The 21,962-nt window shown below is 40.3% G+C and overlaps 3 protein-coding genes across 4 annotated transcripts; all 3 read left to right on the forward strand.

The window, feature by feature from the left end:
• Positions 1-2,332: 2,332 nt before the first annotated feature.
• On the forward strand, positions 2,333-4,915 carry rsl24d1 (ribosomal L24 domain containing 1). Its single transcript, XM_031860158.1, has 6 exons — positions 2,333-2,459; positions 3,684-3,797; positions 3,902-3,974; positions 4,074-4,137; positions 4,273-4,358; positions 4,488-4,915. Exons 1-6 carry the CDS (start codon positions 2,379-2,381, stop codon positions 4,562-4,564), a joined length of 495 nt encoding a protein of 164 aa, XP_031716018.1. The 5' UTR covers positions 2,333-2,378; the 3' UTR covers positions 4,565-4,915.
• Positions 4,916-5,940: 1,025 nt separating this feature from the next.
• Positions 5,941-8,029, forward strand: LOC116390454 (cAMP-regulated phosphoprotein 19-like). Its single transcript, XM_031860170.1, has 3 exons — positions 5,941-6,217; positions 6,761-6,883; positions 6,970-8,029. Exons 1-3 carry the CDS (start codon positions 6,038-6,040, stop codon positions 7,138-7,140), a joined length of 474 nt encoding a protein of 157 aa, XP_031716030.1. The 5' UTR covers positions 5,941-6,037; the 3' UTR covers positions 7,141-8,029.
• Positions 8,030-8,794: 765 nt separating this feature from the next.
• Positions 8,795-21,951, forward strand: LOC116390177 (unconventional myosin-Va-like). 2 transcript variants are annotated; one of them, XM_031859569.1, is made up of 40 exons: positions 8,795-9,017; positions 9,386-9,496; positions 10,013-10,184; positions 10,400-10,544; positions 10,669-10,825; positions 10,908-11,051; positions 11,454-11,535; positions 11,642-11,749; positions 11,878-11,984; positions 12,093-12,358; positions 12,453-12,534; positions 12,620-12,760; positions 12,894-13,019; positions 13,294-13,377; positions 13,642-13,770; positions 14,066-14,163; positions 14,281-14,367; positions 14,475-14,583; positions 14,669-14,880; positions 14,960-15,116; positions 15,807-16,046; positions 16,197-16,445; positions 16,937-17,030; positions 17,102-17,244; positions 17,347-17,460; positions 17,883-18,017; positions 18,117-18,173; positions 18,343-18,570; positions 18,658-18,725; positions 18,804-18,878; positions 18,957-19,155; positions 19,367-19,460; positions 19,566-19,709; positions 19,838-19,992; positions 20,072-20,161; positions 20,248-20,398; positions 20,516-20,795; positions 21,182-21,356; positions 21,442-21,522; positions 21,611-21,951. In XM_031859569.1, exons 1-40 carry the CDS (start codon positions 8,991-8,993, stop codon positions 21,761-21,763), a joined length of 5,469 nt encoding a protein of 1,822 aa, XP_031715429.1. In that variant the 5' UTR covers positions 8,795-8,990; the 3' UTR covers positions 21,764-21,951. The 2 variants fall into 2 exon arrangements, with proteins under 2 accessions (XP_031715429.1, XP_031715437.1); XM_031859577.1 differs by lacking the exons at positions 8,795-9,017; positions 9,386-9,496; positions 10,013-10,184; ... (1 more) ...; positions 10,669-10,825; positions 10,908-11,051 and having other exon boundaries at positions 11,133-11,535; positions 11,674-11,749.
• The last annotated feature ends 11 nt before the right edge of the window (positions 21,952-21,962 follow it).

Genomic DNA, 21,962 nt, shown 5'->3' on the forward strand with positions numbered 1-21,962 from the left:
GTGTATGTTGTGAAAATAACAAGTGCATTAGATATTGTCAAGCTAATTGAGCTTTATCATACAATATCGTTTGGCATTTCCAGTGCACTGAACTCTAAGCTTTAACATGGCCTTACTATCGAAAGGCCTTTGCATACTATAGAAGATGAGATCCAAAGATGGGAAGAATTGTACCCAAAGAGTTTTTGATAATACAATAGATATTCTAAGGCAACCAAAAATATAGAGAATATACATTAAGGGTGCGTTTGCCAAAATATTGTTCTTGCCAATGATGTAAATTTCCCTTATAATGGTGGTTTGAATGCTTTACTCAATGTACATTTTCTTGATGCTTTATTCTGGTGAAAGCTTTAGCACAAGTCTCCCCGGCTTGTGCTCCATTTGCCTTCCAGACCATTGCTAAATGCAGCGGTGATGCCGATGCTATTATCCAAAGAGTTGTCTCCTTCCTCAGATGGGTATGGCTTTTCATTCAGTTGATCCTCCGTGCTATGAGGTGGAAATATTTGACACAAGACCAAAGATCCAGTTTGTCTTGCCAGTGATAGATGATGATATTTATTCTTTGTTTGGAGAATCATCTGTTACCGATCACAAATATAGCTGTATGGGGATGAATTCTCTCTCTCTCTCCATGATATTTCCTGTCCAGGTGTGACAATGAAGGATTCAGACTATCAAAATGGAAACCCTCTGTGTGAAGAGCAACATAATCAATTTTTTATATCTTTATAATACAAATAATCCTAACCAAAGAAATTTGAAGTCTCTGTTATTTAGTGATTTTCTTTGGTTTTCATTTACATTATTTGCATTTAAATGTGATATAATTTCCAATGGCTTTGATTGCTAGAGAGGCATTTTTACGTAGTTTTTTTAAACTGTTCTGCTGTATTTTATCACCATGGGATTTTACCTGAATGATATTATTGGACATTTTCATTTAGATTGTCTTTTTAGCATGATGTCGTAAACAAAAACATTTCCCAATTTAAATGTGACATTTTTTTCTAAATGAATACGGCTGGTTTCAAGTTCAAAGTTTGTCTGTGTTATGCATTATTATAAGAGGTTCATTTGAAAGCCACAGATAATTTTGCTGACTTAACTCAGGTGCCAAATGTAGATTTAGAATGTAGACTTAAATGTTAATATTTAAGTTGTGTTTTTAAATACTAAAATTCATCTTTTAATCCAAAGTGAGCAACAAAACAAATTATTTTAAGTGTTGAAATGTTGCAACAGACTTTTTTGATACTCTCAAGATGATCGCAGATACTAGATAATAAAATTGTTCTTGGAAAAATACCAATTTGTGTTGCACTTTGTCTCTTTGGGTTTGTGTTTGTGTTTGATTTATGAGCCTTTTAATATTTATTGAAAGGTTAAGATGACAAGGAATATTTTGAATAACAGTGTATACAGCCTTGAGAATAGGTGACAAACAATGAAACGGTGCCAGATGCTCAACATTGAGTCAAGATTTCATCTTGTGTGAACACCACGCTCACCAGCTGTATGAGAAAAACAGCTGTGGAAGAAACAGCTGTAAGACACACTGTAGGGATTCATGATTCAATTAGGTGGGAAAAATAAAGTGTTAATTTTTATTATTAATTTTGTAAATATAAGAAATTATGAAATACTTCCAAACATTTGTCAATATTAAGAAATCAACTCATTTTTCACTACCCATCTCCATATGATTGGCTGAAAGGTAAAGTGGCAATGACATGTGGAAAGATGCTATTATGAAATATAAATTGTAGAAAGAGAACATTTTTTTATAAAAGGTGAACTCCAATAAAAAAGAACATCAAACAATATTTGTTCACACTGGCTATTTATTTAACAAAATTGTATTCTTATTCAAAGTATGGAGATAATGGACATGAGGAGGTTATACTATTCTGTGTTGCAGCAGTTCGAGAGAGAGTCCAAGCATATCTAAGAAGTAAGAACATAAATTATCTTCCTACTTACTAAGATAAGATAAGATACGATAAAATAATCCTTTATTAGCATACAGTGTAGTGCAAACAAGAGACACAGTACAAATACCAAGATCAAAACAAGTATTATAGATAAGTAAATAAGTAATAAAACAGTAAAGAATATTAACTAAGTAAAAAATCCACAATAACTTAAATATTGTATGTACAGACAGAACCAATCGTCAATGCAATGTGTACTTTTATCAGCAAGTTGAATCCTTTCACAAATTGAAAGTATAAACTTGGTTTGACAGAAAGTCCAGCAGGGGGCAGCACATTCCTACCACGCGCTCCAGCAGCCAGGATCGAAGAAGACGAAGAAGAAGACACGGGGCGTTCTTGTTTTCATCGTCTGTCGCACGCAGCAGCTCTGCGGCGACAATGCGCATCGAAAAGTGTTACTTCTGCTCGGGGCCAGTGTACCCCGGGCATGGGGTTATGTTCGTAAGGAACGACTGCAAGGTATGATCCCGTATTTCACCCTGAATAATCCTGTAGCTGTAACAGAAGCTCGTGTTTGACTGTCAGCGTTCACCATGTAGCTATCTGGCTAACGTTAGCATGCTAACGTAACGTGCTGTTCTCGCTCACGTGGGACCAACATGGGGTTTTTAGTTTACACGGTAAACAACTCAACGTGGTGATCGTCTACCTCCGTGTTGAGTTATTTACATCGTGGAGTTGAGGCATACTTTCTGAAATGTTAGATCAATTCTGCTTTTGATCAAATAAATCAAGTTGTTGAATAGCTGGACGTTAGCAGGGCCTCGAGTTTGGCCTGTGGAGTAACTGCGCCCTCTGGAGGCGACGTTACACTGTGGGCAGAATTATAAACATCCACACAGTCATCTGTGAAGCTTAAACTGGTTGTTGAGATTGTGTCAGCGATATTTTTTAACTTTGCATTAATGTTTAAGCTCTAAATGTGTGGTACGCCCTCAGTATTACACATGACTACTTGTGTTTTCTGTGGTTTTAACAGTCACAACAAAGATCGAACATTAGCTTCACAAGGGTTCATCTTCTTTTCATAGTACAGTTAAAATGTGTACATTTTCTAAAACCCATTAGTTTATAAACTATATTATGTTACTGTTTATTACAGTTTTAATAGTGAATAATTGTAAACATCTGTTACATTCATAATTATTATGTAAAGTGCATATGGTGTTGGGAACACCTTTTTTTCAGGCCCTTTTCCACACTAAATCGTCTTTTACATGAGTTTATTTATAAGCATTTTTGTGACAGACGTATACTAAGTGAGAGATTTTATAGATGAAAAATAAACTTGCTGTCAGACTATGTAATGACAACACTGTTTTCTAAACTACCTCAAACATGCCTTGAATATGTCGCCCATAAAGGTAGTTTAGATCGTGTGTGAAGTTTGGCTAATATAATGTTAAATCTTCTTCTTGAAGTTCTTGTGGCATTTTGATTTGCAGAATCTGAATGACTTCATACATTTAAAAAGAGAGAAAGTTATATTAAGTTTAACTCAAGAAGAAGATTTAACATTATATTAGCCAAACTTCACACACGATCTAAACTACCTTTATGGGCGACATATTCAAGGCATGTTTGAGGTAGTTTAGATCGTGTGTGAAGTTTGGCTAATATAATGTTAAATCTTCTTCTTGAGTTAAACTTAATATAACTTTCTCTCTTTTTAAATGTATGAAGTCATTCAGATTCTGCAAATCAAAATGCCACAAGAACTTCAAGAAGAAGCGTAACCCAAGAAAAACCAGATGGACCAAAGCATTCAGAAAGGCAACAGGAAAGGAGTTGACTGTGGTGAGTTTATCTATTGAGAACTATCTCTGTGTCATAAATTAGTTTTGTTATTTATCTATTATAAATAACAAAAAATATATGTTATTTAACATCCTGTCTTTCAGGATAACGTCCTGGAGTTCGAGAAACGAAGAAATATACCTGTTAAATACAACAGGGGTCTGTGGGACAAAACAGGTAATGTAGAAATGTTTTTCTCACGTGTACTTGCTGTAAATTAGTTTTGTCATTTGATTTTTGAACTAAAGAGTTTTGTGTCTATTTTAATTTCTACAGTGGAAGCCATGAAGAGGGTGGAGGAAATCAAACGGAAACGACAGGCAAGATTTATCATGAACAGGTGAGCAAGTCATTCATATTTTGAGTTAATCTTTTTGCATCTTAGAGTGACCGTCTTATGTTAAACAGTTTTTATTGACGGGATTTGGAAAACCATGTTTGCCTCACCACTGCTGTGTTTGTCTCCACTTAATAGATTAAAGAAGGGCAAACAGCTGGAGAGGGAAGAGGACATCAGCGAAGTGAAGAAAAATATTCACCTTATCAAAGCACCACATGCAGGTAAGAACTTTTAGAGTCACCAAATAGCCAAGTTATACACAAGAAAGTATACTATACTGAATACTTATGAATGTACATAAGATCAGTCTGTGATTTCAGCATTGTTAAAATTGTGTTTTGTTTTTACAGGAAAGGCCAAACAAATGGAAGCCAAGATGGTGCAGAAGCTACAAGAGGACGTGGACATGGGGGCTGAAGATGACTAATCTTGTACCCAAGAGATTTTGTTTGTGACGACTCTCATAAACAAGTTGATTTTGTATTATATTCTACTTCTGTTTTGGAATTTAAAATTTCCATGATTCCATGCTGATGATCGACACAGTAATGGATTCACTTTTAAATAGCTGTACGATGATTGAAAGCATTGATTTAACGAAGATCTGCCCCCAAAGCAGTATGTAACCACATACCTTCCAGTCATTTTTTTTTCCTGTGTGGTAGTTGGGATTGAAAATAATTTACTCTTATCCTGTTGCAAAGTAAAATGTATTTCAGTCATGCAGAAAATGTTAAGCGGTAAACAACAAAAATGTAATAAACTTCTTTTTGGGTAATGGTCGTTTGATTCTTTTTCTGTGACATTGAACACACAATAACCATCGCTAAATTAAACATAAGTTGGCGCCACACCAAGTGTGTGTATATATAATATATTTGACAGAACTAAGAAACCAGGACAATTGAGTTTGTTACATGTGGATTTTTGCTGATAAACCTAGAATTTCTGGTTATTGTTTTTGTATGAAGATCATTATGTAGGAAGAGAAAGTTGGCTGCACTTAACAATACAGCACACACATGATGTACATAATGTAAGCACCTCATTGAATGAGATTCACCTAACTAGTGTAGCCTATGCAAAAAATACAATTGGGCTATGTTGATCATTTGGACATCTGTCACATTCAACTACAAGTTAACTGAACATGTATCAAACAATTCTACATCCTGTCTATAAGGGTGTGGGACAACAGGTATAAAAACTATATTTGTTATATTTTCCAACACAATTGTTTTCCTCCAGAAATATAGTTTAAGATGGGTTGAGAAAGATTAGTCTCTTCTTTTACCACCTATTTAGATGGTAGATTAGCAGGTAGATTTACACTGATTGAAGAGAGATTTGATACAACAGATTATTGAAATGAAATACTATGAAAAATAAAATCTTTTATCTTTTAGGCCCAAATACATTTTTCTTTAAAGATTCCAACGAATTAATTGGCAAATTAAAAGTAATATATTGTGTTTTATTGAGGCTAAGATGAGTCTATGGAAAGTCTACAATAAAATTGTATCCATATGTAATATTCGTTGTGAAAATCGATTTTAAATATTTTAATATTTAAAAACATATTAAAGATGTTGTACAGATAAAAGCTTAGTGTTCCTGCTGCACTTTCAAAGCATGAATTATTAAATGCAACTTCTACATATTTAATGCAAATATAGTGTAAACGCACGTATGACATCACTTGAGCCCTGAAGCTATTTTCACCTTTTTTTAAAAAATCGCTTTCTACTGCACAGATTGTAAAACGCTTGTTTTGCGCGACACTTGATAAGGTACCATTTAAAAACAGATTAATGTGATGATCTGATTGTACCGGTCTGTTTTCCCATCTGCATCTCTGGCATCGATTCACCGGCCTGTTGCTGGACAGGCTGTGCATGACATGCTGCTGTCCTCGCCCGCCGATTCGTCTCCATCTGCCTGCAGCCTGTACCACCTTCCATCTTCCAGAAGAGCTGGTTTAACGGCTAACGTTTCACCCGCGGTTTTGCAAGCAAAGCAGGGATTCAACACAGCAATGTCTGAGGAGGTCGAAGGAACGAGGACTTCGGAGGAACAGCAGGTTAGTTGTAACGACTAACGTGGCTGCCAATTTAACTGACGTTCGCCCGTCGAGTCTGCTAAATTAGCAGGCGGTTAGCAGCAGGCTAGTTAGCCAGTAGCTACGCTAATGTCACCAATGATGCTACCGCCAAGTCACTAGCTAATGAGCTCGTAGCGTTTTATTGGTAGAATAAAACAATATTATTGTTGTTTTGGGGGGCTGACGTGTAGCGTAGATAGCCACAATTACGTGTAAATATGTGGATAGCTTAGCTTAAATTGGTAAATGTTGTAGCTTTAATATGCTAAGTTAATTGGGAGGATTAATGCTAACGTCAGTGCAAACACTAGTTTGAGTTTTCCCCTCATGGCGGCGTCTGCATATTTTGAATTATATAAAAATAAATTGTAAGCACAGAAGCTGTAACTGCTGTCGGAATGTGTATTGCAGTTTCGTTCATCACTAATGTCGTGTGTACTTTCAACGAAATTTCAGAATTTTTCTCCCCTCAAGTCAGCTTAGCGGAGCATTTACCGTCCATACATTGTGTTCTTTCTGCAGGAAATGGAGGACAAAGTAATTAGTCCTGAAAAAGCAGAGGAGGCCAAACTGAAGGCCAGGTATCCTAACCTGGGAGCCAAGCCTGGGGGCTCAGACCTGCTCAGGAAAAGACTTCAGAAGGGGGTGCGTTTCATACCTAAACTTGGCTAGCTCCTTATTTCCTAAATACATGTCTTACAATATTCTCACTTTACATCTTCTGTGTCCAGCCAAAGTATTTTGACTCTGGTGACTACAACATGGCCAAGGCAAAGATGAAGAATAAACAGTTGCCATCGGCCCCAACAGAGAAGACGGAGATCACCGGGGGGCACATCCCAACACCTCAGGACCTGCCTCAAAGGAAGACTTCAATTGTGGCCAGCAAACTGGCTGGTTGATGGTTTCATGTTTTACTCTCTTGTTACCATTCCGACACCCACTTCATATCTACCTGCTGTTTACGTTTTTGTTTGTTTTTCACCTTTCTATGTATTCTCCAAGAACAAGTAATGTACCAAGCCAAATTCTTGAGACAAAGGCACTGAATTTTGAGTGGGTTAAATCAAATAAGTAGCTGAACATGTTTCAAGATCTTAAAAAAAGTAAATTGTGATTGATTATAAACGATATTATAAAAATGAATGGATGTTAATGGTATCTCGCATAACATTTTCACCTTTAAGGATATATATGCCTCCGTACAAATTGCTTGTCTAACAGAAGTTGAAGAACCTCCGCAGAGAAATCTTGTTCTGCCATATTACTGATAATTACTGAGGCAAAAATACTTGAGTTATGACCGCAGACAGTTTGCATTTATGTATGAAGTAGAAGTGTGACAGATATGCTGCTCATATGGAGGCATATCTGTTTTAAATAGTGAAGTGATGTTATCTTGCTTTTTTCTTTTCTAATCCTTTGTTTGTGTCCCCTCTCTATGAAGCTGTTTGATTCTGTGCTTTCAAAGTACTGACAATTAGACCACACACTTTATAGCCAGCTGTATTTTAATTCATTTTAGTGACATTCGTTTGCAAGGACTTGCTGCTGGTGTCCATTTCATCCTAACCTCTAAAATGGCCTTAAAAGTAATGAACCGTTGTTCCTCTTGAGCAATATTTGCTCCCTCAGTGAGAATCTTGGTTATGAATTTTGCCTGAAATGTCTGTCACTGTCTGACTGGAATCACTTAGGATTTTATGGAAAGAAGCTCCCATGACATGTCTGGAGTGTGCATGTGCAGTCATACTGTGCCATTTGTTTTGTAAATAAAATAGTTTTGCATAATATGTCTCATGTTATTTAAACTACCCACACAAAGAAGCGCTCAGTTTATGTAGTACGCAAGTAAGATGGAAGCTTAAGAGGATACAAATATGCCCTCATCCATTGGTGGGTATTTGCAAAAATATTAATATTTTCCGAAGGATTTAGATATTTGATTATATAACACCAGATGAGCAAAACACATGTTAATGGGAAAGTAAGTGAATAACTTATGAAAATGTAGAGGTAAGCAGTGACCTATAATTTTGGAGGTAAACTGCTCCATATACTGGGGTGGACCCGAGTCTTAAACACTTGTCTACGTGTGTAAGTATCTTTATTTTCATCTGGAATGTATCAAGTGGTGTAAAATGAAGTTTAACAAATATAAGTTGTCAAATTGAGGAAATTGCACATTGAAATATTGTGACATTTCTATTTGAAAATAAGTGAAATTCAAACAGTTGTTGAAATCAATTCAATAACAGATTTTTTTCTATCTAACATTCACCTGATTTCTGCAATAAATGTAGCTTTTATCCTCATTGTAGTGTAGTTCATCACACTTTCATGATAAAGCTATATGTGCACTGCTCAGTTACAGCTATGGCTATTAAGTCAGATAGCAATATTCTGATACCACTGATGTGCGTACTAGGTTACACTCCCTTTTAATGTTAATTCTGGGTAAAATCATTAAAATGATCCTTCGTACATTATGATCATCGTTTGTCACGAGCGTGTTGGCCGCTGGGTGGCGGGCAAAGGCGCACGAGAGCAAAACGTGTCGGTGCAGGCGCAGCTGAGTGACACATGTAGCAGCAACAGTTCAACTCTTCTGTACCGGCGGCGGAGAGCACCGAGCCCAGGAAGAGGATCCCAGACAAGTTCATGTCTTCTAATCTGGAAGTCAACAAAATGTTTCATGTTTCCTCTGCGAGCGGAGAAAGTTTCTAAAGGTTCACTGAGCTTCTTCTGAGACATGGCAGCCTCTGAACTTTACGCTAAGGTAGGCATATGGACTCATTTATCGTTGTGCTGCACATTTAACGTGTTTCTTGAGCTAAAGTTCTGCTAGTTTATCTATCAGGAATGGCGGTTTACTCGTGTCAGTCACATAGAGGTGTTTACAGAACAGTTAACTCTTTAAAATCTTAATATATTGCTTTTTTCTATCTGCCTGCCACTTAAAATACCTCGTATCAATCCACGTTACACGCATGACTGCTGTCTGCTGACTTCAGGTTAACGTTAGCTACTCTGCTCACTTTCCTGAGCTACATGTCACTGCTGTTTTGTTGTAGTTTTGCAAAAGACTGGGTGACTGTGACGTGGTTGAATGGCTCTGACCCGGTTTCCCCCCTTTGTGTCCATCAGTATGCCCGTGTATGGCTGCCAGATGCAGGAGAAGTGTGGAAGTCAGCAGAGCTCACCAAAGATTACAGTCCTGGCGACCTGAAGCTGACTCTGCAGCTGGAGGATGGCACGGTAAGACGAGGCAAATGCCACAAACACACATAATAATAGTCACGTGCACTGAGGCGGAAATGGGTGTGTGACGTTCTGGCAGAGAGCCATGAACATATTTCTCTGCAAGAACACTGGCAATGGAGCCTCGTGAATCTGGGTGTGCTGTAAATGCACATACAGTAGATTCCCAAGACACCTTGCGCCTCTGTATGCAACGTGTTCAATGCAAGAAGCCTTTTTCACCCTGCGCTGTTCCTACCTGCAGTTGTGATGTCGAGTTTGGGCATGCACTTCAGGTATGGAAATAAGGCTAAGTGTTATCGTGAGTGAACACGAATAAGCCAAGCACAGTGGTTGCTAGTTAGCTTTAACATGAAGAAGGACAGATGGTAATGTTTTATTGCTTAACCATCTATTTTTACTTAATTTGAACGTGTTGTCCTGACAGTTTTTGCAGGTTTTATTGTAAGAAACTTACTTTTTTTTAGCCTCATACTGTGGGTACTCATAGCTAACGTCTTGTGTCTTTTATAGGAGGTGGAACACCAAATAGACCCCCGAACCAACAACCTGCCACCGCTAAGAAACCCGAACATCTTGGTAGGGGAGAATGACCTCACAGCTCTCAGCTACCTCCACGAGCCTGCAGTGCTACACAACCTCAAAGTGCGCTTTATCGACTCCAAGTCGATTTACACATACTGTGGTAATAAGCTTCATCTTCTTTGACTCACACTATCACTGTCACGGTAGACTTTGGAGCCCTGCTCACTGAACGCTCTTGAGATAATCTACAGTAGGTTCATCATGCTGATTATTGTGGTGCAGGCCACTCTTAAAGGAACACCCATTAAATGTATTAAATGTTCATTAGTTTCGTAACATACGTTTACGCTGAGTCTAACAGATTGTGGTGTTTAGGGATTGTCCTGGTTGCCATCAACCCTTACGAGAGCCTTCCCATCTATGAAGCGGACATCATCAACGCCTACAGTGGACAGAACATGGGAGACATGGACCCCCATATCTTTGCAGTAGCAGAAGAAGCGTACAAACAGATGGCCAGGTTTTGGAACCTCCAAATATATTCCATTGTACATTTGAAAGCAAATTAAAGTCTACTTATGATGACACTCTAAATTGCTTTTAGCTGATATTTGGTCTGTATGTCGTCCCATCCTTTGAGACAGAGATGAAAGGAACCAGTCCCTCATTGTGAGCGGGGAGTCGGGAGCTGGCAAAACCGTCTCTGCCAAGTACGCTATGCGTTACTTTGCCACAGTCAGCTGCTCCTCTAGTGAGGCCAGTGTTGAGGAGAGAGTCCTGGCCTCCAACCCCATCATGGAGGTAACACTAACTCTGCAGGAGAATAAGACAAAATTATAAACTGACAAAAGTTACTGAGAACCTTTTTGTGCATTTCCTCTAGGCTCTTGGGAATGCCAAGACGACAAGGAATGACAACAGCAGTCGCTTTGGGAAGTACATTGAGATTGGGTTTAATAAGAAGCATTGTATAATCGGGGCCAACATGAGAACCTACTTGCTGGAAAAGTCTAGAGTTGTGTTTCAGGTAAATGTCATTGGTTTGGTTCCATGTGACTGTAAATGTGGCCGTCCCCATCTCTGTTTCTTATGTGCATCTCCTTGCAGTTAATTGATTTAAGACACTCTCATGAGCATGTAACATGTGTAAATCTCAGCAACATCATAACAAACAACATTAGCATCACTCAGTTCAGCCTGCCTGGCTCTTTCCTCAGAAAGTCGGCAACAAATTTGGTTTTGTAAAGAAACTGTGAACTATTTTCAAGAGAGAATTTGATGGCATCAGTTGAAGCCTGGGTTTAGCAATGTGCTTACAGTTTATGCATGCGTCTAGGTGAAAGAGCTGTCGATTTCACCGAACGTGCTTCACGCAGTACTCGTGTTATTTACGTGGCTCCCATTTCACATCTCTTTGCACTACTTTTAGGCCGACGACGAAAGGAACTACCACATATTCTACCAGCTGTGTGCCTCTTCACATTTACCAGAGTTCAAAGCCTTTAAGTTAGGTATGACCAAAATATCAGATGTCATTTTAACAAGCTTTACAAAAAAAAAAAAAAACGATCTATCCGGTCTGTTTAGTACAATATTTAATATGATTAATGTTTGAAGGTTGCGCAGATGACTTCCACTTTACTAACCAGGGTCAGAGCCCCGTCATAGAAGGAGTGGATGATGCCAAAGAGATGTGCAACACCAGGAGGGCTTTCTCAATGTTAGGTCAGTGCTGGTTGCTATTCAATAAGGATTGCTTTTACATCATGTTGAATGGACAGTACTCTACATATGGTTTTTTTTTTTTATTTGGATTTCCTTACGTGATCGAGTACTTATTGTTTTCATTGTAGGAATCAGTGAAAGTGATCAAATGGCCATTTACCAAATTCTGGCAGCTATTCTTCATCTTAGCAATGTGGAGGTGAAAGATCAGTCGGCTGACAGGAGCAGCATCTTGGTAAACACGCATTACCTGCTGAACACGGCATAAGAACATTTTGCCGAGCATACCTGGTTAATTTTATGTGGTACCCGTATACGATCATTATTGTTGATGTATTTCCAGCCAGACAGTGTCCACCTGATGGTGTTTTGTGAGTTGATGGGTGTGCCCTATGAAGACATGGCCCACTGGTTATGTCACAGGAAACTCCAGACGACCACAGAAACCTATGTCAAGTCCGTCTCCAAAATGAATGCGGTCAATGGCCGAGATGCCCTCGCCAAACACATCTACGCCAGACTCTTCAGCTGGATCGTGTGCGGTATTAACAATGCCTTGAAGTCTGCAGCAAAGCAACGCTCCTTCATCGGTGTGCTCGACATTTACGGGTATGTGTTCATCTCCAGGTTTGTGATTTGTTTTCCATTTATGTTCCCTAGATGACCAGACATGCTTTAATTTAAACGTGCGTTATTCCTTTAGGTTTGAAACATTTGATGTCAACAGCTTTGAACAGTTTTGCATCAATTATGCCAACGAGAAGCTTCAACAACAGTTCAACCTGGTATGGGTCTTTTCTTGTTCAACTTGTTAATTGTTTTTAAATCAAAACGTTCAAGTTAATCATTTCCAGCTGTCGCTCCCTCTAGCATGTCTTCAAACTGGAGCAAGAGGAGTACATGAAGGAGGAGATCCCGTGGACATTGATCGACTTTGATGACAATCAGCCGTGCATTGATCTGATCGAGGCCAAGCTGGGAGTTCTGGACCTTCTGGATGAAGAGTGCAAAGTAAAATGCCAGTTTCGTTTTTTTTTTTTCCTCTTCAGCAAGTTTCCACTGGAGGAGTCTCCACCGTGCTATGTTTGGAGCTTATGAGTAAGGCCATGACTAAATGATTTGTCAGCTCTTCCTGTTTCCATAGATGCCCAAAGGCTCTGATGACACATGGGCCCAGAAACTGTACAACACCCTCCTGAAGCAGAATGCTCACTTTGATAAACCCAGGATGTCAAATAGAGCTTTCATCATCCACCACTTTGCAGACAAGGTAAAGCACGGTTGCATGTCCCGGGCTGAGGTGGCATTACGTCTCAGTGGTTGGATGGATGACTCATGTTTATCTAATCTGAGAGTACCAAGGGAGTCAAGTGTGGAATTCTAATTACTTTGTATACAAAGTCAGAATTATTTGTCTTCACCGCTAATGTTTGATTCTATTCATTAGAGCAGTACTAATCGGTCCACTTCCAACTTTGAATGGTGATTATGCCTGTTAGTTTTTTGGTGAAAGAACACTGTGTGAGCTGATCCTTTGTGCCTAGGTGGAGTACCAGTGTCAAGGTTTCCTGGAAAAAAACAAGGACACAGTCAACGAGGAGCAGATAAATGTGCTGAAAAAGAGCAAGGTGAAATGGTTTATGAATAGTTAGTTGTATTGCCACTGCCTAGTTCTTCTCAAATAGTTAGTGTTTGGAGCTCACAGGGATTCTATATCAACACGAAATATATTTTGTGTTGTAAGTCCCTTGGCACACAGCCTAGAATTGTTCAACCACAACTATTGGAGGAAACACACCAACGTTTGAATCTCAGATTGAAAACACTGCCATCTGCTGATCAATGATGACTTTGTGTTTTTCCTCTCTGATCTCTGAAAATGATCTTTTAAGGTTGATTGGCTGCTGAAGCTGTTTGAGGACGATGAGAAGGCAACAAGTTCTAGGAACAAGTGTAAGCCTACTGTCACTGGAAGGGCTGGTCAGACTCAGCGGGATAACAAGAAGACTGTCGGACTTCAGGTGAGAGCACAAAGAGCAGGCGACAGGACATTTGGGGGGTGTGGGAAAATGCATTATTGAAATGTATCTTGTGGAAAAGTTATGGAAAATTATATTTAATTTATTGGTTTCCTAAGCTGGTCAGAATTAATTGCCTTAAAGTAAATGAATATCCTCAAACATTTATGATTGGATCCTTTCTAAGTGAATCTATCAAAATCTGATATCGGATATTTAAACTGAATGTTCAAGCACATTTAATTTACAATGTATGTATTTTCATACTTATCAAGGATTTATGGTTGTCTTTACTCAGTTTCGTCAGTCTCTACATTTGCTGATGGAAACACTAAATGCTACAACTCCTCACTACGTGCGTTGCATCAAGCCAAATGACGACAAGTCTCCATTCATGTGAGGATAATTTCACTCTTCCGCTTTTTTATGATTATCTGCAACAAGCACAGATGAAAGAGAAGTACACACGTTTTTGTTACTGGTGTTTTTAATGTTCTTTACCTTTTTATAAAGCATGGATCCTGTGAGGGCAGTGCAGCAGCTTCGAGCATGTGGCATCCTCGAAACGATCCGGATCTCAGCAGCAGGCTTCCCATCTAGGTAGCGTATCTGGTACTGCACAGAGCCATGGGCAGTTTATGTGTTTATAACACACAGACCTGTACAAATAATCCATCCGACTTGTCTTATTAACACGAATATTGCAGATGGACCTATCAGGAATTCTTTAGCCGCTATCGGGTCCTCATGAAGCAAAAGGATGTGCTTCATGACAGAAAACAAACCTGCAAAAATCTCCTAGAAAAACTTGTAAAGGTCTGTCTGAATCGTATAACAGCTTTCCCATAATATCAGTAAAAATTTATTACATTTGCTAATATATATTCTGTTTGTTTCTTAGGACCAGGATAAGTATCAGTTTGGCAAAAACAAGATCTTCTTCAGGGCCGGTCAGGTGGCTTACCTGGAGAAGCTGCGTTCTGACAAGCTGCGAATGGCTTGTGTCCGCATCCAGAAGACGATCCGCTGCTGGCTGGCCCGCAAGAAGTACCTGAGGATGAGGGAATCTGCTGTCACCATCCAGAGACATGTACGGGGTCACCAGGCACGCTGGTGAGTGGAGACGTTAAAAAAACAACAGAAGAAGAAGAGGATCTATTACATTTCTTACATGTGTTTTTTTTTTTTTCAGCTATGTTAAGTTTCTGCGAAGAACCAGAGCCGCTGTTCTCATTCAGCGGAATGTGCGTATGTGGCTGACCAGGACGCGCTACCAGCAGCAGCGCTCTGCAGCTATCACCGTTCAGTGCTTCTTGAGGGCCTACATGGCTAGAAAGCAGTACTATAAGGTAACGCCATGCTTGAAGAATTAGATATGTTATAATTTAACACTTGTAAGGTGTCCTTTTAAATTTTACTGACAGACTTCCAGCAGGCAATATCAACATCAGCCTTGATTTGAGCTTTTTGAGTTTGTTTCTGGAGCTTGAAAGGGTTTTAAAGCCCAGAGAGAAACATGATAGTTGAATATTACATTAACCAAACTGGATTTAGTAGGTGCCACCGAGAAAACAGGAATCAGTGCCTCATGAATATAATACGGAAAAGTTCCCCGCCCAAAGGAAGCCCAGATGTGACGGGTTCCGTTAGTAACATTGTTCAGGCAGTGAAGCCATGGAGCAGCAGATTGTTCTGCACTTCCTAAACTTTGATCGCTGTGTAGGATTCTAAGCGATTAAGTCATGAATAGAGACGGACAATATTCATACTGACCTTGTTGACCTCATTTACTCTTTAATATTAAATGTTGTATTGAATTCATACAGAGAGTTTCAACAGCTTAGGTCCATTTACTTCCTGTCAGCTGAAGCGACTAAGGAATAAATATTTGTATAAGTTTCTTGCACTGCAACAAGAAATATGTTTTATTTATTTATTATTATTATTTTATGTAGAAAACTGTATACCATCAAAGATTATTGTCATTATCATTTCACTTATAAACTTGACATTAAATATTTGTTGCTTTTTTTTCGCAGTTGTTATTTGAGGAAAAAGCTGTTGTCATCCAGAAATGGGTCAGAGGCTGGCGGGCCAGACAGCGTTACAAACGCACCATGGCAGCCATCGTCCTGCTGCAGAGCTGTGTGCGCCGCATGAAGGCAAAGAAGGAACTAAAGAAGCTGAAAGTGGAGGCTCGCTCTGTGGAGGGTATCAAGAAGCTCAACATTGGCATGGAGAACAAGATTATGCAGTTGCAGCACAAGATAAATGATCAGGTGAGGACTGTGTGAGTCTAGGAATGTAGTTTGTTTGTGTTAGTTGGTGGTTCACTCTGAAATCAACCAAAACAAAGCTGATTGGAAACAGTGGGTCATTGGGAGTTGTTGTATCACATGCACAGCGTGTGTGTGTTTCTCCCCCTGCAGCATAAAGACAACAGAGAGCTCAGTGAGAGGCTGAATGTTATGGAGAAGACCCAGACTACAGAGAGAGAGAAACGGAACAGAGAGATCGAGAACCTACGTAGATCCGAGCAGGAGGCCCGAGCCAAGGCAGTGACGCTTCCGTCACTGCTGGAGCAGCTCTCCTTCCTCCAGCACGAGCTGGAAAACACCCGCAGAGAGAAGGGAGACCTGGAGGAGCAGGGAAAGGTCTACAAGGAGCAGACACAGCAGGTCGGCCTACTTCATCTGCATTTATCCAACTTGACTGCTGGGCAACTTCTCTACAATTTCAGCGCTCTTGTTTGTAACTATCTGGATGATAATGGGTAGGATTAGTGACATAGCATTTGGTATGTGTGTGCTTTTGTGTTGCTGAGCGCCCTAAACGCCTCGAGTTTAACTAAATTGATCTCGGAGCAGAACGCCCAACGTCATTAGCTTTTTTCTCATTGTGGTGACTTTTGTTGGATACCCGGAGCGATGTGACGTTACCAACTGTAGTTACAAAGATCAGAACACAAAACATCTGGCCTGGAGGCAAATGAGTTCAATACTTGAAATTTCAGGGAAGTTGTTTTCCCTGTACTATTAACTGTTAGGTAGCGTACAGTTCGTGGTTTGTGTTAAGCTAACACTAGCGCTCGTTCAGTGGTTGCCTAGCTAAATAAAATAAACCACTCTCTCTGATCAGATTGCATGATCTTGCCTCCTCTGACGATCAGGTGGTAGAAGACCTTAATATGAAGAACAGCTTGCTGAACAGCGAGAAAGATGAACTGAACAAACAAATCCTGGAACAAGCAGATCAGCTAACAGGTACTGAGCGCTTCACTTCAAACAATAGCTGCATTTAGAATAAAGGAACAAATATAACTGTTTTGTTTCAGATATCAAAACCAACGTTGAGAATGCAAAACAGCTGGAGAGGGACTTAACTGAAGAGCGCTCGCGCTACCAAAGTCTGCTGAGTGAACATCTGCATCTGGAGGAGCGGCACAGAGACGTGAAGGAAGAGATGAATCTCGGCATTGTAAGGAATACTTCAAGTTCAGTAGTTCATGTAAACATTTTTACATACTGATGATATCTTACAGCTTATTCCATCAATAATATGTTTTTTTCACACAAACAGAGTATAATCAAATCTGGTCACGAGAGGACAGACCCCAACTACAGCAGCAACTCATCTGAGTTCAGTCAGAGCTTAGGCTCTACTGAGGGGGACGACGGCTCCATACAAACAAAGGTAATGTCAAAAACTACACAACAGTGCAGTATCAGAAATGCCTAAAAGATATCTCTCTCTCTCTCTCTCTCTCTCTCTCTCTCTCTCTCTCTCTCTCTCTGTCTGTATGAAATGCTCACCCCCTGTTCACTTAAAGCATTTGTATTTCCTATAAAGGAATAGCAGCTGTGGTGTGAACACCGTGAGTTAAAACACATTCGAGTTTTCATTGTGGGAAAACTGGTTTCATGTTCAAAAGGCAGCTTTGCTGACATGTCAGTGACTATATTAGTGATAAATGATCACTGAATAATTTAGATCACAAGTGGCTACAAACACTGACACTCACTTCTTGGAGCAGCTGTGGTATAATCGTATTAGTGCAGCATTCTACTTAGTTAGTGAAGAGATTCTATCACCCAATGCTTGCTCTGTTTTGTTAGAATCTGACGCAGGCGACGGTGGACCTGCAGGTCCTACTGAAGCTCCAAAGAAGAGTAAAGGAACTGGAGCAGGACAGACAGTCACTAAGTCAGCAGCTGGATAACAGAGAGGAAGCCCAACAAGAAAAGGCAAAAGTATGGACGGAAATTTATGGCAAAATTAGTTATGTTTTTGTTAATATTTGCTGTTGAATGGTTGGTTTTTACACTATGTAACTGTATCTTTCAAAAAAGGAGTTGGAGGAGCAGCGGACTGTTGGCAGAGCAGAACTGGACTTAGAAACACTGAAGGTATGACTTTATCAGCTACATGTTTGACTTTGTGAGATCTCTAACAGCTTCTACAAAAAGGAGTCACCATATTAATATTCCTTAAAACAGTTACAAGAACTGTACGGCGAATAGAAATAAAAACAATTTGTAGATGTTTGACTTGTTTGTGTTTCTCTAAATGTCTTAGCGGCAAGAACTGGAGTCCGACAACAAGAAGTTGAAGCAGGATCTGAATGAGCTGAGAAAGTCTCTGACCAATGAGGATAGTGAGTTGGCTCCCCCTATACCGGGCTCTCTACCCTACAACATCCTGCTGGAACAACTCGGTTCTTCCAATGATGAACTGGAGATGCGAAAAGAGGAAGTGATGCTCCTCCGGTCACACATGGTCCGCCAAGAGGCTCTTAAACATAAGGTGAGAAAGTAAATTCTGTTCTTGCATTTGTTTCTAGATATATTTGCATTCCTATATATAATTAATCACATATGAACTGACTTCTAGGACTCTCTGCTCGGGGAAGGTGTGAGTTTAGATCTGAGTGACATTCCTACATTTCAAGATCTTGACAGGTAAGAGCATGTGGCTCAGTTTAAATCCATCAGCTGGTCCATTAAGTGTTGCTTACATTCTCTGATGCTGTTTCTCAGGTCCACTGACATCCATACACTCAATGAAGATGGAGAGCTGTGGCTGGCTTATGAAGGCTTGAAAGAGACCAATAGGTAATGAAATAATATTCTGTAATTGGTTCCATTCGTGCGTGACCATATCAACTTGAATACTATGCATCCGTCTTCCAGAATTCTGGAGTGCCAGATGCAGGAGCAGAAACGTGCTCACCATGAGGACAACAGGAAGCTGCTCGAGGAGGTGAACAAGTTTAAGGGTGAAAAGGAGCAACAGCAGAAGCTGCTGGCCCAGAGCCTCCTCCTGCCTGAAGATGCCCGTATCGACGTGAGCCTGAAGCACGAGATCACACGGCTCACCAATGAGAACCTGGTGAGTCTGCTCACTGCCTTTCCCCAGTTATTATGTCATTCCATCCACGATGCAGATCTGTTTTTATGATTTAAGAGTTTCTAAGGGACAAAAATAATTCTCGCCATGTTGCTATTTACAGATGTTTTACAGTTTTTAAAATGAACACTTTTATACTATATGGAAGTTTGGTTTGCCTTCGCACTAATCTTGTATGTTTACATGATTTCAGGATCTCACGGAGCATCAAGAGCAACAAGACGAAACTATGCGCAAGTTGAAAAAGCAACTTAAACTTTACATTAAAAAAGTGGGAGATTTGGAAGGTAACCACATGGCATTGAGTGTGTTCACGCAGTACATTTTCTAGATGACATTAGTACAGCGTTTATCCTGTGATTTCTTATGTTATGTGTCTCTGTTGTATTCAGCGAGTGTTCAGCAAAAGAATAAAGTCCCTGTGACGACTGCTCCTGTCAGAGCGGTGAACATCACCCGCAAGGACAAAGAGTACCGGGGCATGCTGGAGTACAGGGAGGGCGACGAGACCCGCTTGGTTAAGAAACTGGTCGTAGGTATGTCAACCCTATTGTGCTCAAGCAAATCATTTTCTGAACTGTTTTTTAGAATTGCATCCAAATGCTTTTCGTAGATCAAGGACACATTTATTTGTGGATTTTTTAAAATGCTGTAATCTTCTCAGATCTGAAGCCTCGTGGTGTGGCAGTCAGCTTCATTCCTGGGCTTCCTGCTTACATCATCTTCATGTGCGTACGGTATGCAGACAATGTGAACGATGATCAGAGAGTCAGCACTCTGCTCAATTCCACCATCAGCAGCATCAAGGGGGTCATCAAGGTGAGGTATACAGCTAAACTTTGTGTAAAACAAAATAAATGACGGATGCTTTTATTTTGAATTCATTTTCTGTTTCTAGAGGAGAGGAAAGGATTTTGAAGTGGTGTCTTTCTGGCTGGCCAACACATGCAGATTAATGCAATGTCTGAAGCAGTACAGTGGAGATGAGGTAAGCTTGAGAAGGTTTTGATACAAGAATCATGTTTACGTCCCGTAATTAACCCTGGATGTCTGTAAAACCTCTATTTACTGCAGGCCTTCGCAACGCACAACACTGCCAAGCAGAACGAGCACTGCCTAGCCAACTTTGAACTGTCTGAGTACCAGCAGGTTTTTGGTGATCTGGCCATCCAAATTTACCGCCAGCTCATCAAATGCATGGAGGACATCCTGCAGCCCCTGATTGGTGAGAAGAAAGAATCTCACCACACATAGTTGTTAACAATGTCTTCTTCTCCCGACTGTAACGGAACCACATGAAATGTATTTGTCCTCAATTTTTACCGTTTTTTTTTTTGTGTAGTGGCGAGCATGTTGGAGCACGAGACAATCCAGGGGGTTTTGGGGTCCAAACCGACAGGCCTGAGGAAGAGAAGCAGCAGTTTGTCAGAGCAGGCTGTTACAGTGGAAGTCCTGCTGCAGCAACTTGGCGTCTTCCACACCACCATGAGTCAGCACGGGATGGACTTGGACCTCATTAAACAGCTTGTCAAGCAGCAGTTTTACATCATCTGTGCGGTCACACTCAACCACCTGCTGCTGCGGAAGGACATGTGCTCCTGGAGTAAAGGCCTGCAGATCAGGTACCGTCATCAGTACTGTCATCAGCCAGTTATTGTACTTCATGCAGTGAGAGTAGAGGGGCAGAAGAGTGTGGATTGATGTGTGTTACATAGTACATACATCAAGCAAGCTTTCTCAGGCAATATCTCAGAGTCTTAACATTTTATACTGACAGAAAAAAACCACACTACTCGGATAATATTTTAAATATATAAGGTGAATAAAAACATCATGCACGGGGAACATGTTTAGTGTTTTTGTTCCATTAAGCACAAAATAACTGTCATACAAGCAGCCCTTTCTTATTCACCATGAGCCTTACTCTGGTGTCACAGAACAGGTTGGACCTTGCTCGACGGTACTTTTGGTTCAGTCTGAATTGTTTGTCTAATGCCTCCGGCTTCAGGTACAATGTATATCAGTTGGAGGAGTGGCTGGCGGAGAGGGAGCTGGCAGACTGCGGTGCCACGGAGACTCTGGAGCCTCTCGTACAGGCTGCACAGCTCCTACAGATCAAGAAGAAGACCGAGGCGGACGCCCAAGTTATTGGCACCATGTGCTCCGCCCTCACCACAACACAGGTATCAATCAGTAAAGGTTGGGCTTTCTTCATCGGCAGACATGGTATGCTGCGAGTGCGTTGATCATGTGTGTGTCTCTTTGCAGATTGTAAAAGTGTTGACCTTGTACACCCCAGTGATTGAGTTTGAAGAGCGAGTGCCGACCACTTTCATCACAACCATTACAGTGAGTAGAGGTTTGCATTAGGGCTGTTTTATATTCAGTCGTGTGTCTAGTAAGGATATTGTAACATGTTTTTTTCTTTACATTTTAGAACCTTTTGAAGGACAGAGTTGAGTCAACCACATTGATGATGGACACTAAGAAGATCTTTTCCATCACCCTCCCCTTCACACCCTCCTCTGTGGCCCTGGAGAGCATCCAGATCCCTGCTAGCCTCAATCTGGGCTTCCTCGCCCGCATCTAGACCAGAGACCTGTGACCCTTCAACCAGAGTCAACACACTGAGTGACCAAAGATTCTGCAATGTTTTCACTATCACTTGTTATTGCAGCACTGCATGTAAACAATGTTTACATCTATGTGTTAACTTTACAGCACTGCATAGCCAAAGACTAATAACTGTATAAATGATGAATTTCTAAAGTTTTTAAAGGCCATCTGTT

The sequence above is a fragment of the Anarrhichthys ocellatus genome, unplaced genomic scaffold (assembly GCF_004355925.1).
Source record: "Anarrhichthys ocellatus isolate YVR2014 unplaced genomic scaffold, GSC_Weel_1.0 scaffold2, whole genome shotgun sequence".
In the NCBI taxonomy this organism is placed as follows: domain Eukaryota; kingdom Metazoa; phylum Chordata; class Actinopteri; order Perciformes; family Anarhichadidae; genus Anarrhichthys; species Anarrhichthys ocellatus.